Source organism: Sceloporus undulatus, chromosome 3, assembly GCF_019175285.1.
Source record: "Sceloporus undulatus isolate JIND9_A2432 ecotype Alabama chromosome 3, SceUnd_v1.1, whole genome shotgun sequence".
In the NCBI taxonomy this organism is placed as follows: Eukaryota; Metazoa; Chordata; class Lepidosauria; order Squamata; family Phrynosomatidae; genus Sceloporus; species Sceloporus undulatus.
This window is the reverse complement of record NC_056524.1, coordinates 738,055-753,532: the sequence shown is the minus strand read 5'-3', so window position 1 is coordinate 753,532 and position 15,478 is coordinate 738,055. Positions and strand designations below refer to the sequence as shown.

The 15,478-nt window shown below is 47.8% G+C and overlaps 1 protein-coding gene across 4 annotated transcripts in view; it reads left to right on the top strand.

Annotated features, from left to right (window-relative positions):
- The first annotated feature begins 1,213 nt into the window (after positions 1-1,213).
- The window catches only part of LOC121925681 (interleukin 18 binding protein), a 22,918-nt gene continuing 8,653 nt past the window's right edge, over positions 1,214-15,478 (top strand). For 2 of the 4 annotated variants that reach the window (XM_042458141.1, XM_042458140.1), the window contains exon 1: positions 3,201-3,379. In XM_042458141.1, the coding sequence (XP_042314075.1) occupies positions 3,364-3,379 (16 nt within the window). In that variant the 5' untranslated portion in view covers positions 3,201-3,363. Of the gene's footprint in view, positions 2,031-3,200; positions 3,380-15,478 lie in introns of those variants that run through there. The other 2 variants (XM_042458138.1, XM_042458139.1) reach the window with 2 other exon arrangements.

Genomic DNA, 15,478 nt, shown 5'->3' with positions numbered 1-15,478 from the left:
TGGGAGACCCTGGGCAAAACCCACTCTGAACCAAACTTGCCAAGAAAACCCCATTATAGGGTCGCCTTAGGCTTGCTGTAAGTCAGAAACGGCTTGAAGACACACAGCAACAGCGTCTGGAATAGAGCTGCAAATAAACTATAGGAAATGAATTTGCAGCCGGACAGATTTTTTATCTCTGGATCCAAGCATCCATGGCTAGAGAATATTTAGAAAAGACAGAAATCCCCAAATAGCAAACCTTACTGGAAGATGCCACAGACGCCGCGAAACCCCAGGGATAGACTCTTCCGGAACACAGTCCCATACCCTGAAAACCCCACAAGAAAACTATAGCAAACCTTGATTTTGCCATTTTATATAAGGGGCACCATTTTACTTTACCATTGTATTTAATGGGACTTCTGCATCAACAGATTTTGGTGTCTATGGGGGCTCCTGGAGCCCAACCCCAGCAGATACCAAGGGTCCATTGTACTAGTAGTAGTAGTAGTAGTTGTAGTAGTAGTAATATCCCATTGCATATAATGGGACGAGCATCCCTGGACTTTGGTATCTATAGGGGCTCCTGGAGCCCAACCCCAGCAGATACCAAGGGCCCATTGTACTAGTAGTAGTAGTAATATCCCATTGCATATAATGGGACTTGAGCATCCCTGGATTTTGGTATCTATGGGGGGTCCTGGAGCCCAACCCCAGCAGATACCAAGGGCCCATTGTACTACTACTAGTAGTAGTAGTTGTAGTAGTAGTAATATCCCATTGCATATAATGGGACGAGCATCCCTGGACTTTGGTATCTATAGGGGCTCCTGGAGCCCAACCCCAGCAGATAGATACCAAGGACCCACTATATACTGTATTTTCCGGCGTATAAGACAACCCCCGACTTTTGGGAAGATTTTCCTGGGTTAAAAAGTAGTCTTATACGCCAGAAAATACAATATTTATAGGAGTGTTTTGAGCATTGGTTGTGTAACGTCCTACATTTTTCTTGAGTGTTCTACATTTTGTGGTGCCTGGACCACCTTTATGGTTATGACACCTGCTCAGCCTTTCTCTCCTGTTCCTCTGTGGCTGGGATCCAGACCCATATTGCCTTTGACATCACCAATAAATAGCCCCCATGGCAACCACTCATTGATAGGCCAGTTTCCCCTTAACTGGCCAAACCCTGCATCTCCTGCTGCCCAACCAACAAGAGCCAAGCTTTGCAAGCGGTCCAGGCATTGAGCGTCGACAATCATTTACATTCTGTTTCTTTTTGCAGTGACCTCACATCAAATGGGCTGCAATGCTATTCCTCTCCCCTGGAATAAGCGCCACAGAAAAACCACAGAAGAGCACCAGATTGCAAAGGTAAAGGTCAGTGAAGTGCATCAAGGTGAAGCCGAACAATTGGGCACAAGGAAACTGGACACTCGCCCAGGGACCCCATGTGTGCCGCTCGGCAGGAAGAAAAGCAAAATCTTTCCTGGTTAAGGGTAATGAATACTGCAATGCTATGCAAACCAGAAACTCCAATGAGTATCAATGTTAATCAGTTACAGAATATAATGGGACAGCCCTGTTCCAAATGCGTTCATCATGTGTCTGTGCAAATGCACCTGGAATACGAGAAGGATGTTGAGAAACTGGAGCATGTCCAAAGGAAGGACACCAAAATGGTGAAAGGTTTGGAAACCATGAAGCCCAATAAGGAGAGGCTTAGGGAGGTGGGTATATTTAACCTGGAGAAGACGGAGAGGTGGCATGATAGCTTCAAATACCTGAAGGGATGCTATGGAGAAGATAGCCAGCTTGACAACATTTGTTATCAAGGAGGATGTGGACAGGCTGGAACGTGTCCAGAAGAGAGTGACCAAGATGGCCAAAGGTCTGGAGACCATCAAGCCTTATGAAGAATGACCCTGGGAGCTGGGCATGTTTATCTTGGGGAAGACTGAGAGGTGGCATGAGAACCGTCTTCCAATATTTGAAGGAGTTTTGTGAAGAAGGTGGAGGGAGCTTGCTTCCTTTTGCTGCGAAAGGTAAGGCACAACTCAATGGATGCAAACTGCAAGAAATGAGATTAGGAGGAATTTATTAGGAGGAACGTCCTGAGAGTAAGAGCTTTTTGACAGTGGAAGATGCTCCCTCGGAGGTCTTGGTGGAGTCTCCTTTGGAGCTCTTTCAATGGGGGCTGGAAGGCCATCTGTCAGGTATGTTTTAATTGAGAATTCCTGCATGGCAGAAGGGGGCTCAACTGGGTGGCCCTTGCCTTGGGGCCTCCTCCAACGCTAGGATTCTAGGGTTCGGTCTTACCTGGCTGCTGGTGGACAACTGTTCCCTCGGCCATCCTTGGCCAGCTGGGCATCTGTTCCTATTCCTCCTTTCCTTGGGTTTGCAGGCTCAGCTCCCACTTTCTGGGCACCCCAATGCCCTGCACACCCCACAGAGTGAGGCAGGGCCACCCAAGAACCAGGGATGTATTCAAGTCCTTTAGTCCATAGTCTCAAACCAAGTCTCTACCTTCAAGTCTCAAGTCGAGCCTCAAGTCCTTGCAAGATACTCTCAAGACAAGTCTCAAGTCTGGGAGCCAACTTTTAAGGTGAGTTGTGTTTTTTTTGGAGAGGAACAGCAAATGCATTTGGCAATGGGCTTGAGGTGCGCTCAGCAGCCCCTTCCCACTGCGCCTCCGAGGGGCCTTCTAAGGCTTTTTGTGGGTTTTGGGGGCTCTGTGGCCATGCTTTAGAAGAGTTAGTTCCTGACGCTTTGCCAGCATCTGCGCCTGGCATCTTCGGAGAATGCTTTGTGAATTAAAATCCATTATTCAGAGAATGCCTTCTCTGAAGATGCCAAAGCCACAGACGCTGGTGAAACGTCAGGAATAAACTCTTCTAGGACATGGCCACAGAGCCTGAAAAACCCACAAAAACTATGGATGCCAGCATTGAAAGCCTTCAGTCCTTCAAAGGGGTTTCCTTCCCTCTCAAAACCATCACCTAACATATCTTGCCCGCCACTCAAAGTGAATGGCACCAGCAAGTCAGTCACGTCAAGTCAAGGCAGTATGCCATTTTGGCCAAGTCAAATCCAAGCCAAGTCCCTGAAGTGATTCATGTCCGACTTAACGTCCGAGTCGCTTGGCTCTCCATCGCTGCCAAGAACACGCAAGTGAACGGTGCCTTCATGAAAATCTCCGCAGGTGACTGTTTCCAGTAAATTGCTCTTTAAAAAAAAACATTGAGAGAAGCTTGTGGCCAGATTTCTGAGGGATTTCCCACTGAGTCAGAGAAATGACTGCCGAAAACAAGGCCTATAAAGAGCCTCCCCCTCCTTCCTCAGCCTCCCCACCAGCCCTGAGGCCAAGAGGACAAAGCCATGCCTTCTGCTCCAGGTAGGGACTAGTCTGCAGCATCCCCTCCATCTCAGCTGAAAGGCTGGGTCATGGCCTGGGTGCCTTGGCTCTGGACCATTTGAATGGCCCTCTGTAAGCCCACCTGAGTCCTAAGAGCCTCTGGGGATGGACGGACGGACGGGGGGTGTCCAGTGGGGCTCTGTCCTGGGCCCAGTGCTATTCAACATCTTTGTCAATGACCTGGATGACAGAATTGGGAGCACACTTATCAAATTTGCAGATGACACCAAATTAGGAGGAATAGTTAATACTCCAGAGGACAGGATCAAGATTCAAAACGACCTGAATAGACTTGAAAGCTGGGCCAAGCTACAAAATGAAAACTCAACACAGGAAATGTAAGGTACTGCACTAAGGCGGAAAAATGAAATGCAACAGATATAGGATTATGGGGGAGACCTGGGCTGAATGAGAGACTTACACATGTGAAAGGAATCTGGGAGTCCGCATCAGCCATATAGGAAATCCCATAACAACCCAAATCAGTTTCTTGTGGATTTGGGGGGCTATATGGTCATGTTCTAGAAGAGTTTATTCCTGATGTCTTGCCAGCATCTGAATGCTGGAATGGTAGAGAGGGTCGGTCCCAATCATTTTATTCTCAAAGATGCCAGATGCCACAGATGCTGGCGAAGCATCAGGAAGAAACCTTCTAGGACATGGCCACAGAGCCCCCAAAACCCCACAAAAAACTATGGATGTTGGCCACGACAAGCTTTCAGCTTCACAAGGATACCTTTATTGGGACCACCAAAATGTACAAATCCGTGTGCCAAGCTTTCCAAAGTCATCACTGGCTTCTTCTTCAGCAGCAAACAGGAGGAAGAAGACTGAAGATGTTTGGCATAGGGTTGCATTGTTGAGGGTTGAGACCATTATCCTGCGTAAACCGAATGCCTCCAGTTCCTGACAAACGCTGCCCTGCTGTGAGCTGCTTTAGCTCTGGATAAAGCTTGCCGTTTTCCACGGAGGCTTGGGTTCCTGGGTCCTAGGCCACCGGTGCAAGGCCCCTGGGCCCCTGGAGCGCCTGGGAAAGGGCCCTGGGGGCTACAGGGCCCAGCCTCAACTGGAGCCAGAGGGGTCCCCTAAGCCCTTCCTTGCTCTGCTTCCCTTCCAGGACTCTCCTGGCCCCCTCTGCGGCTCCATCTGCTTCCAAGGAACAGGTAAGGAAATTGGGGGCTGGGGAGGCAACAAGGAAGGACCCCCCTAAAAATACTGACTCTCCCCATAAAGGTCCCTTTGCTTAGGCCCTTCTCTCTCTTTTATTGCAGCGCTTTGCAGCCTGCTTCTCCACGGGTTTTTAATCCACGGATTCAAGCATCCACGGCTGGAAAGTATGTTTAGAAAATAATAATAAATAATAAATAAAGAAATAAATAAATAAATAATAAGAGGATTTATTTATATGCCACCCAATCACGGGAATCCGGGCGGCTTACAACAAGGGGAATAATAGACGGTTCCCTGCCCTCAGGCTTACAATCTAAAAAGACAACGACACACAAAGGAGAAGGAATTGGGAATTTGGGGGGGGGGGGGAGAATAAATAAACATAGATTCCCAATAGCAACAATATATATATGATATATATATATATATATATATATATAATGAATTTTAATTTGACATAAAATAAACAAACATCTTTCAATTCTGCATTATCTCCTTATTCCACATTTGGTTACATTAAATTAAATGTCTTACTTCCTTATATGTTTCTATACATCTTCTGTGTCTTAATTAATAATGTGATATCAGATACTTATCAGACTTTTATACCAATCCCATCCTATTTCACCATCTCATCTTTCCCCTTTTCCCATAGTCTTCTTGACACGTTTCCATTTCCTCTTCATATTCTTGGGTGGTTTTTCTATTTAACACAATGATAAACTATCCATTAAAACTAAGCCATTCAATTTTTACCATTCGCCTTTGATGGTATTTTGACTTCCAGTATTTCCGCATATAGACTCTACAGGCAGCATTGTCCCTATAAAGTAATGCACTTATTTCTCTTGTTTCTTGGATCTTCAATTACGTCTGTTTATGTTTTAGCAGGAAAAGTCCTGGCCTTAAGAAGGCCTTTTTTTGGCAAGGTTCCTTCAATAATTGGGTGGTCTCTCCCCAGAATATGGCAATCCCCATCTTGCCATTGCCTCCCCAGCCATTACGTTTGCCCTTTGCCTTTTCCCTCTTTCCCCGATCCAGTTCGGATCATATGTCCCCTCTAAAAGGCTCGGAAATGATTTTCTTTTAATTACTACATTTTGCAAACTTGGGTTTTTCTTCCGTACATTCTCCCAAATATAAGAGGTTATTTTCACTCTTCGTCTGGACCAGCGGGATACAAATACATGTTATTATGATGATTATATACGATGAGCCCCCTGTTTCAATATTGAAGGGGTCTTACATTGAGGAGGAGGGAGCAACCTTGTTTTCTGCTGCTCCAGAGACTGGAACAACGGAACACAAGCTAAACAGAAGCTGGGTGCTTTTGATGGAGAGTTCCGGCATGGCAGAATGACGGAGTCCTCCTCTTTGGAGGCGGTCTTTAAGCAGAGGCTGATGGCCTTCTGTCAATAGGGAGGCTTTGATGGAGAGTTCCTGCATGGCAGAAGGAGGAGGGGCTGGGGCTGGATCAGGCCCTTCTGGGGGTCGCTCTCTCACTCTAGCATCCTGTGACCCATTGTTCCCTCTGGATTGAAGAGACCCAACAGCTCCACATTAGTCCTCTTTCCTCAAACAATATGCCTTTTTCTCCCCAATTCAGTTGCAAAAGCTGCGGCCGAGCAGCTCCTCTCCCCTCATCTACACTCCTTTCTTTGGTAAGTCCGATCCACTCTGCAGGTAAGTAAAGGGATGGCTATTATTATTATAGTTATTTATATAGGGCCCATAATTGCGCCTGGCCCTTTTACAAGCAATAAAGTTCAAAGTCAAAGGTTCGCTGCGGGGACCCCTGAGGCAAAGGTCCATCTGCACCAAGGAACAACGCAATCTGGCACCACTTGCGCTGCTTTGGTCCATTCTGGCAGATCCTGGGGTTGGCATTTTTGGGGTGAGAGGCAAGCCTTCTTTGGCAGAGAAGGCTAAAGGCTTTTGTAAAACTACAGATCCCTGGATCCTGTCGGATGGAGCACAGGCAGTTAAAGTGGAACCAACTGCATATTTTTACAGTGTAGAATAGAATGCACCCAAGTCATGGTTTGGTATTGAAGAGGGCCCAGAAAGGTTTTCTTCTGCCAAGCGCATCAGGGTTATTTTGAATCTCTCACAGGGATGGATGTGGGGGCGTCAATCAAGACCACCCTCATCACCAAAACAGACTCAAGGGATGACCAAGACGAGGTTTCAAAACAACATGGGGGTAACCATGGGGGGTCTTAAGCAGAGGCTGGTTGGTGTCTGTCCTGGGGATGCTTTGAGGGAGGTTCCTGCATGGCAGAAGGAGGGGCTTGGACTGGACAGGGCCCTTTTGGGGTCTCTCCAACCATGGTTTCTCTTTCCCATTCCTGTTGAGGCAAAAACTTGGTCGTCTCTTGCGAGGGTCACTCGGCTTATCCGAAAGAGTGGCATCATCTACTGGTGGCGAACGGGACTTTCGTGGACGATTTGACTCGGAGGACGCGGTCAGCGAGGAGCCCACCCTGTGAGTAAATGCTTTTCCAACTGTGCCCCAATCCTTTATCTGGACATTTGCCCCAATACAGATGGAAAAGAAGCAGGGACGGCGGATCAGCGCCACGTAATACCCTGCCAGAACAGTGTTGGCGCAATTCTGAGATCCAAGGCATGCCGAAATCAATGGCTGCTTCATCAAGTTACGAGTTGAGATGCGTGAATTTAAAGGCAATGGCTTTAATAACCAAGTTATCAAGAAGCGTGAAATGGAGAAACTAACTTGGTGCATAAACCATAAGATATGAAGGTAGTAGAGAAGGGACAGGTATTGAAAGGGCAGGAAGATTAGAAGGATACTTGGTTCCAGAGTATTTAAGGAAGACAAAGTTTAAAATCTGGGCATGGAATAAACTTTATGCAAACTTTATTGAAAAAGAACACAACTGTAATATAGTTTACAAAATAAGGCTAGGAGATAAGGAGACAAATGTGAAGCCAAGTATTAGAGGGACTGAGCAAGTTATGGGTTTTATTCGGTACTTTATCCCATTCTTTACTATGTATTTATTCATATCGTAAGCCGCCTCAACCATCCGGAAAGGAAGGAAATATACATAAATGATGATGATATGAGGATGATTTATTTTCAATGTGTGTTGTCATGTTGGGCATTATATGTCTTGTAATCACCGCATTGTAAACACGGATTGGAACATGTTTTATTATTTTTTTTATATATTTAAAAAAGAAAAAGAAGAAAAACAAAAGAATATTTGTTAAGCACCATTTTTAATCATAAATAGTAGGATATTCCTGAGCCGCTTCTCCACAGAATGGAATAAAACAGAGGCAGCTTCAGCTATAAGAAATCCAACAGTAGAAAATAAGTCCTCGGTCATTCCTAAGAAGGCCAACAAACTAAGTATCCAGTATGGATTAAATCATTGAACCCTTTACTTTTAGGAGGCAAGACTCTTCCAGGCAAAGGATGCGGAGTGTTTACAAGAGGGGCCCTGGCCTGGAGCAGAGGGTCAGTGTGTGGTTCAGCCGACTGGACTGCGCTCCCATCATCCCTCACTGACTAGCAGGATGGCTAAGGATGATGGGAGCTGCAGTCCCGCCACATGGAGGCTGGGGTCACTAAGCCCCACCCACCGGGGAATAAAATGATTTCAGCAGAGCTGGGCATTATTTTGTAATGACGTCGAAGACACAGGTCCTCTCAAAGCACTCATAGGATCGTCTTGGAAAAGGCGTCCAGAGGAAGGCTTGCCATTTGCCTTCTCAAGGGCTGAGAAAGTGTGACTTCTCACCCCAAGCCCCAGTGGGTTTCTGTGGCAAGCTGGGATTCGAACCGGGTCTCCCAGTGTCTTGGCCCAGCGCTTACAACCACTAGCCACACTGGACCTCCTTTCAAACGTACAATAAAGATAGGAATAATGACTCTTCCTTTAGATAATGTCTGGTCTCAATGTACAATTTGTCACTTGTATATTATTATATTATCATCATCATCTTCAAAATTACACTGGTTTCTTCGTAAGAAAACCTGTCCTTTTCTCTCGCACTTCCTCCAGGTAAATTGGCAATTATTTTAAACACCAAAACTTGGAGATGAATAGATTCATATGTATTTAAATAAGGAGCAGAGCTGACCATCCCAGACCTCATCGCACCGAAATGACTGCTCCTTTCTAATAACCAACATTTCCTTTATTCCTCCAGTAGAAAGAAACAGCACTGAAATCCTAAGACCCAGGACTCCTCTTATTACACAGGACTGGCCCTTGGTCCTGGGAATGGGGGGGTTTGAAGGGTTGTTGATGGATGGGGGAGGGATAATGGGGTTTGCTGGGTATTTTATTGTATTCTGTACTGTGTTTTATTCTTATTGGATGCTGAAGGTGGGAGATTAATAATAATAATATAAAATAATAAGAAGAATAATAATAATAAATAAGAGTGTGAGCTCATTAAATCTCAAAACCACGATTTACCCTCCATTTTTCTTTAGTTAGGCAGAGGCCATATATGCGTCTTCTCCAATAATGTGCCATCGTTCTTACATGTCTCTTTCCGACTCTTTCTCTTACGACGACGGGATTAATCCCAAATGTCTTAGTTTTGAAAAAAGGTATTTTTTTTGGGGGGGGAGGCTGGGCGATTTGAATATGAAAATCGACCGGGGCCCTCCGCGCCATCCACCGATTCTTCACCCCTGGATCCAACCATCCAGGGCCTGAAAACATTAACAGTATGAATTCCACATCCAAACCTTGATTTGGAAAATTTATGTAAGGAACGCCGTTTTATTTCCTTCTTTTATTCCAGTCATAATAAGATAGAGTCATAATATGTATTTATACACAATCTAAGTTAAAAAACTTTCTATTCTCTTTGTTCTCTTCATATTTATGTAGATATTATTTCCAATCTCTAAATGGAAATTTCGTTTCGCATTTCTGCTTCCTTTGATAACCTCGTCTTGTAGGATTTATTGATTTATGGGGTATTTATATCCCGCCCTTCAGCCCTAATGGCTCGCAGGGCGGCTTACAATGGCTTCTTGGATCAGTCTCCCTTCAAGGTTCGTTTTTGTATAAACTTCCGTTCCTAAATGTTTCCTTTATTTTACTGGTCCTTTACCGCTGATCCTGTAATTGTTTTTTTAAATACATTATTTCTATCCTGTGGCATATTTATTAAGCATTTCCAAGTCTTTCTTGCTTCCTTCTTCAAGCGTTTCCATGAACTAAGTTTGCCAAAGGATCCATTACTTCAGCCATTTCAGTTGTAGAGCCAGCCTTGTCTTCCAATCCTGAGCAAGAGGAACCTTCCTGCCAGGATCGCTCTAGTAGTTTCTCCAGTCTTGGAAGGAACCCCATTTTCACCAGGGCCACTGTATTTAGTGGGATTGAGCATCCATAATTTGGCATCATCCATGAGGAGTCCTGAAACCGAATCCCAGCGGGCATTTAATGTGCTTTGGTAGGTGTTTTTGAAAGGAAGGTTTTTAATGGGTTCCTTTCTTGCAGAGAGAAGTCCAGCGCAATGGCCTTTCCCTGAAGGCGGGAGCTAGTCTTCCGCTCCTTCGCCCAAAGGACCTGTGCACCAGTTCGAATGCATCGTCCTGGATCCGTCGGGATCGGCCCGGAAGCCTCACCGGGGAGACCAGGCCCCAGCGGGAGAAGGACACCGACCGGCCATCACCAGGCAAGGAGGGACCAGGTTTAGGGGCCACAAACTGGGAGATGACACCTCAGGGTCCCCATCAAGGCTAGGGCCCTGGCCAAGGAACATCTCCCGGAGTGGGCATGAGAACGGGGGCTTCATTTCCAGCTTATGGAGACCCTATCACTGGATTTCCTTAGCAAGGTTTGTTCAGAGGGGTTTGCCATTGCCATCCCCTGAGGCAGAGAGAGTGTGACTTACCACCCAAGGAGAGGGTTCCAATGGCAGAGATGGGATTCAACGTGGTCCCAACGCTCAGAGCACTATGCCACACCGGCTCTGTAGTGGTTTTTATACTAAATAGATTTATCGGCTAGCACTAAATTGATACGGGGGCGAGGGGGACCCCACATATATTCATTCACTCGTGTACTGTATTAAAGAAGAGTCATTTTAAAGGGATGGATTAAAAGGAATGACACACAGCAATGGGCCCGGGAAATTCCGCTGGGATTCTTTAGTGAGTTTTGAACAAACGCTGGGGCAGTGAACCACCCACCCGCCAAGCAATGGCTCCCCAAACAAGATTCTGCTGCCCCCATGAGTTTGCCCTCGGTCCCTAGCTGTCTGGCATTGCAGAGAAGGGTTTGGAAGAAAGCTTCCATCCATCTCTTGGTCCAAGATGTTATTACCTGCTCCGCAAGGCTTACCTGACCTGGCAGGCGAGGTAGGTTTCCAATCAAGGTTTGATGGAACATGTGGATCGCTCTTCTTGGTTTGAATCCTCATCTCTTTCTTTCCACTTTGTTTCTCCTCCGGTCCGCCAAACGTTGCAGGAACGCCATCTTCCTTCCTTACTGAGACACACACCTGTCCTCCCCACCGAACGTTCTTGGCTTCAGAGGCTCTTCAGCGGAGGAGGGTTCAAGTCGGCCCTCTCCTCATTTGGTTTTGGTGGGGTTTGGGGGCTTTTGTGATGCCATGTTTCTAGAAGAGTTTCTTCCTGACTTTCGCCAGCAGCATCTGTGGCTGCCATCTTCAAGGCGGCTTGCCTTTTTTCCAGGCAACTTTTTCCATGTCAGCATTCTCTGAAGAGCCAAAGCCACAGTTGCTGCTTGCAAAACGTCAGGAAGGAAACTCTCCTAGAACATGGCATTCAGAGCCCCCCCCAAAACCCATGGAGCCGGCCAAGAAAGCTTCGACTTCTCACTGTTTGGTTTTGTTTGGCCTCTTGAAAAACAAAGGAACGGCCCAGTCTTGCTTTTTCAACCACACACACACACCGACCCACATCCCCACCACAAACACTGACCGGGTGTTTAATCAATTGTATTTTTTAACAGCTTTTGGCTGTTTTTGGGTGGGACAGTAACAATGGATTTTGCTATGAATAATACAACACAAAATTGACTCCTCCTCCTCCTCCTTCCGGGCCCCACGGGAGGCATCCACGCTTTAGTGCATCAGTTGAACCAGGTCCTGACTCATTATTATCATTGTAATAGCGGTTTTATGTAGTCATTAATTCCTTTTAATTGGACCTTTTTCCTGTGTTTTTAATCAGACTGTTGTTAATGTTGTGAAGCCGCTCTGAAGTCCCGTTCTGGGGAAAGACAGGATACATCAAAATACATAAATAATAGTATAATAACCACCACCCCATCCCTGGTTTTACATTTCCTATTTCGGCAAGGAGCCAGCAGAGGCCCAAGAAGAAGGGCTGCCAGGAAGCCTCAGGGAAAGGACCAAGGCAGCGTAGCTGAGCATGGCCAGGGTTTTGCCCTCAAGGAAGGATGGAGATGGAGCACTGGACGGCTTGGGAAGCCCCTTCCTGGGAATGTAAGCTCCTTCCATGCCTTGCTTGGAAATAAATCTGCAGACAACTGCCTTTTGAAAGCGTGGGCTCCGTTTTTCTTTCGCGTTCTCCCCTCCTCGGATGGCTTTTGAGGATTTTACCTGGGGAAGCTGTAACCCTGTTGAAATCCTGGAGGCTGGGAGCATGGCATTTGCCCTCTTCCTCCCAGCTTGCGTTGAGGCTGAGAAGGCTCCCAAGGAAGGAGGAGAGGGCCATCCTCTGGTCAGGGCATCTCAAGCTCAGGGGCTGGGAAAGGAAGAGAGTCTATAAAGCCAGCCAAGGGAGAGGCAGGAACTGACAAGGCTCCCTGGACCAGAGCCAGAGCCAAGCGGGCCCAGTTCTGGCCACGCCAGCAATCGCAAAGAAGCACAAAGCCCTCCTGCAGCCGAGAGGGCAGTCTGCATGTCCTGGGTGTGTTTCTGACACAAATATCCCCCTTTTGAGAGCAGGGAAGGCAGCATAGCCGAGCATGGCCGCCTTTCTTCTGTTCAAGAGTCTGTCCTTGGAGACTGTTGCCCTTGGAGAGCGGAGAATGCCTTTTGCCAAGGCCAGAGGGGCCTTTTTTAAATTGATAGAAGATTCAATTCATTGATTGCAACTACTGCTTGCAGGTAGTTGCAAAACCAATGAACTATATTCTATCAATTTGATTTCATGTTTTAAATCATACAGGTCAACCAGAAGCACAAAGGCAGCGCATGGGGCAATGGAGATGGTGGATCTAGCAAAAACGGAGGAGGGACATGAACACCCCTCTGCCATTAGTCCCCTCCAGAACAAGGCGATTCAGAATCCTTGTTCCCCATTGCTGAACACACTTCGGAATCGATCCTTTCAAAAGAACCACCAAAGAATGCGCAGAAAAGGGAGGGCCATTTGGCGTTTTGCCTTGGCCTTTCTTCCCAGGAATAGAAGGGTCCATACCGCCAAAGGGCTCTCCTTCCTCCTCCTGTTCTCCCAAGACCCCCCGCATCTCAGGGGACAGGGCGGGGAAAGGAAGGCCCCTTTTGACCCAGGAATTTCTGAGGAGACAGGGCAACCAAAAGGAAGGCTGCATGGACAAGAGCACATTGCTTGGTGTGTGAAGCATACTGAACTATGGGCAAAGCCCCTTCTGGAACAGTCCACAAGACTTGTGGTATTTTTGGCACAAATACTCCACCTCCTGACAGAGGAACCAAAGTTGCCTCTATCGGTTCAAGGGCTGTTTAAATAGGCAGAATGAATGGGAAGCAAGCACTGTGGGAAATGGGGCCTTCCCCTTCCTTGCAACGAAGCAAAGACCGAGCCCGGGGACGTGCCTCCGCCCCGAGTTAAGCCTGGCTCAGCCTATTCCCTCCTACCTGGAAACCAACTGCAACCCAAATTCTCACTGCCCAAGAGTTAAGTAATCCCACCATCCCAAGGAAGCCCGCAAAGGACCCCCACTGGCCACTCTAGTATGTGGAGAAAAAATACCATTTTTTTACAAGTAGAAACCTATTTAAAATGACACATCTGATGCTAAACTCTCTACAAAGGCAAGTGTATTAGAGGGCTGCGTGTGGGGGGCACCCTCGGGCAGCATCCCCTCCCCAGGCCAGGAACAGCTCAGGGGGGATGCCCACCCCCTCCCTCCGGACCGGACCCCACTCAGGACCATCTTCTGGCTCTACCTCCATTGCCGGGGGGCTCTGAGAGAAGAGAGAGAGAGACCCCTCCAAAAAGAGGGAAGCAAATGCTCTCCCAGGGGACAGAGCCCCCCCCCCAGCGCCTCCACACAGCCCGGCTTTTTGGGCAAAGGCTTCTAGTTAGAGGAGCAGGGCATGGTCTTGGCACCAGCCCCACCAAAATGAAGGAGGGCTGTGCCAGACACAGTGTCTCTCGCACTCCTGGCCCTCGTAACTAGGGCCCCCCCGTGAGCTGCCCCGGCACAAGTCCCCCGAAAGCAGAGGGACACATGGCAAACCAAAGGACCCCCCCGCTCCCACACATTGGCCTACAGATTACAACAATACAAAGCAACACAGCCTAAGTAAAAGCACTGTGGGATCAAGGGAAGGGGATGCCCAGCCTGTACAAAAGCACTCACCGCAGCCCCCGCCCCTCACAGCAAGAGGGGCCCTGAAGATGCCCAGAAAAACAGCGCTGGAAACCCTTCTCGTTTGCCACTCGCACAAGGAGAATGACCAACGCTGCAAGCTTGTCCAAAAGCCAATCCCAGTTTTCTCAAATGATATTGGCCTTTTGTGCAGGAGACAAAGAAATTCTCCTCCCCCTTCTGGTCAAGGACAAGCCCCCTGGCTCATCGGTGTACCTCTGCTGAAGAATCCTTTAGCTCAGCCTTCAGTCCAGAACTTCCTTGATTTTCAGGGAAGGAATCTGGGAAGGAAGAGCTTGGCCCATCTGCGGCTGGTCTTGCAAAGGGCGGGGATTACACTAAGTATGGAGGGCTGCCCAATGGCCAATGGAGAACGTCAACTGCTGCCGCAAACTATGCAAGGCGAATATGTCCACAGCCACCCAAACCCAAAAAAGGGGCCCAACACTGCTTTGAGCGGAGAAGCTTGCTCCGTCACGAGGAGTTCGTAAGATGCTAGGTACTCCGGCAATGAAGAGTAAATCCCAGTTCCTGTTCCTGACGCACTCTTGCGAGTGCCCAATTCTCGCCAAATGCCTTGGATTCTGGAATAGGCTTGTTGGAGAATTTCTCGGGTCGCTGGCAAAACTTTCCCTGCCTCAGGGTGGCGCTCACGCAAGGCACACACACACAACAACTTCTTACAGTCCCCTCTGCCCCAGTAAAGTCAGAACTACACACCACCCCATAAATTGTAATAACTGGGGCCCGGGAGGGGATGCCAAGGTGTTGGCGCGTTCGTGGGGGGGGGGGGCACGGGGCCCTGCACATGGTGGAAGCAGAATGGAGGAGAGCAGGGGAAGGCTGCGGGAGAACCAGCAATACGTGGCGGGGTGGCAGACAGCACCTGGCACCCTCTACTTGGGGAAGACACGGTGCTCAAGAGTGGCAGGAGTGCTCTGAACCACACAGGAAAGATGGCGTGCTAGAACTTGGGTTCCCCTCAGAGACCTGGATTGGCCTGTGAATAGAAGAAAGGTACACACAAGGAGAGGGTGGTCAGTATTGGTCCTATGGGATGCCTGGCAAATAGAGGTGGCATTTAATTTGAGGCCAAAAGGGAGAGGTAAAAGATCCAAATGGGAACTCCTCCCTCATAGTAAACAATGGCAGCGATGAACGTTACTCTGCCCGCTTGCTCAGGCCCCCCACCATTCATTTCAATGCTGGCATGCTTCGCGAAAAACTTTCAGCAAATTGCACACCTGCAAGAATGGGCCAGAGGTTCTCCTCTACCTCAGCAATACACCTGGCCTTCAGCAGAGCATCTCAACCATTGGAAGGGATGCGCTATTATCTCCACAGG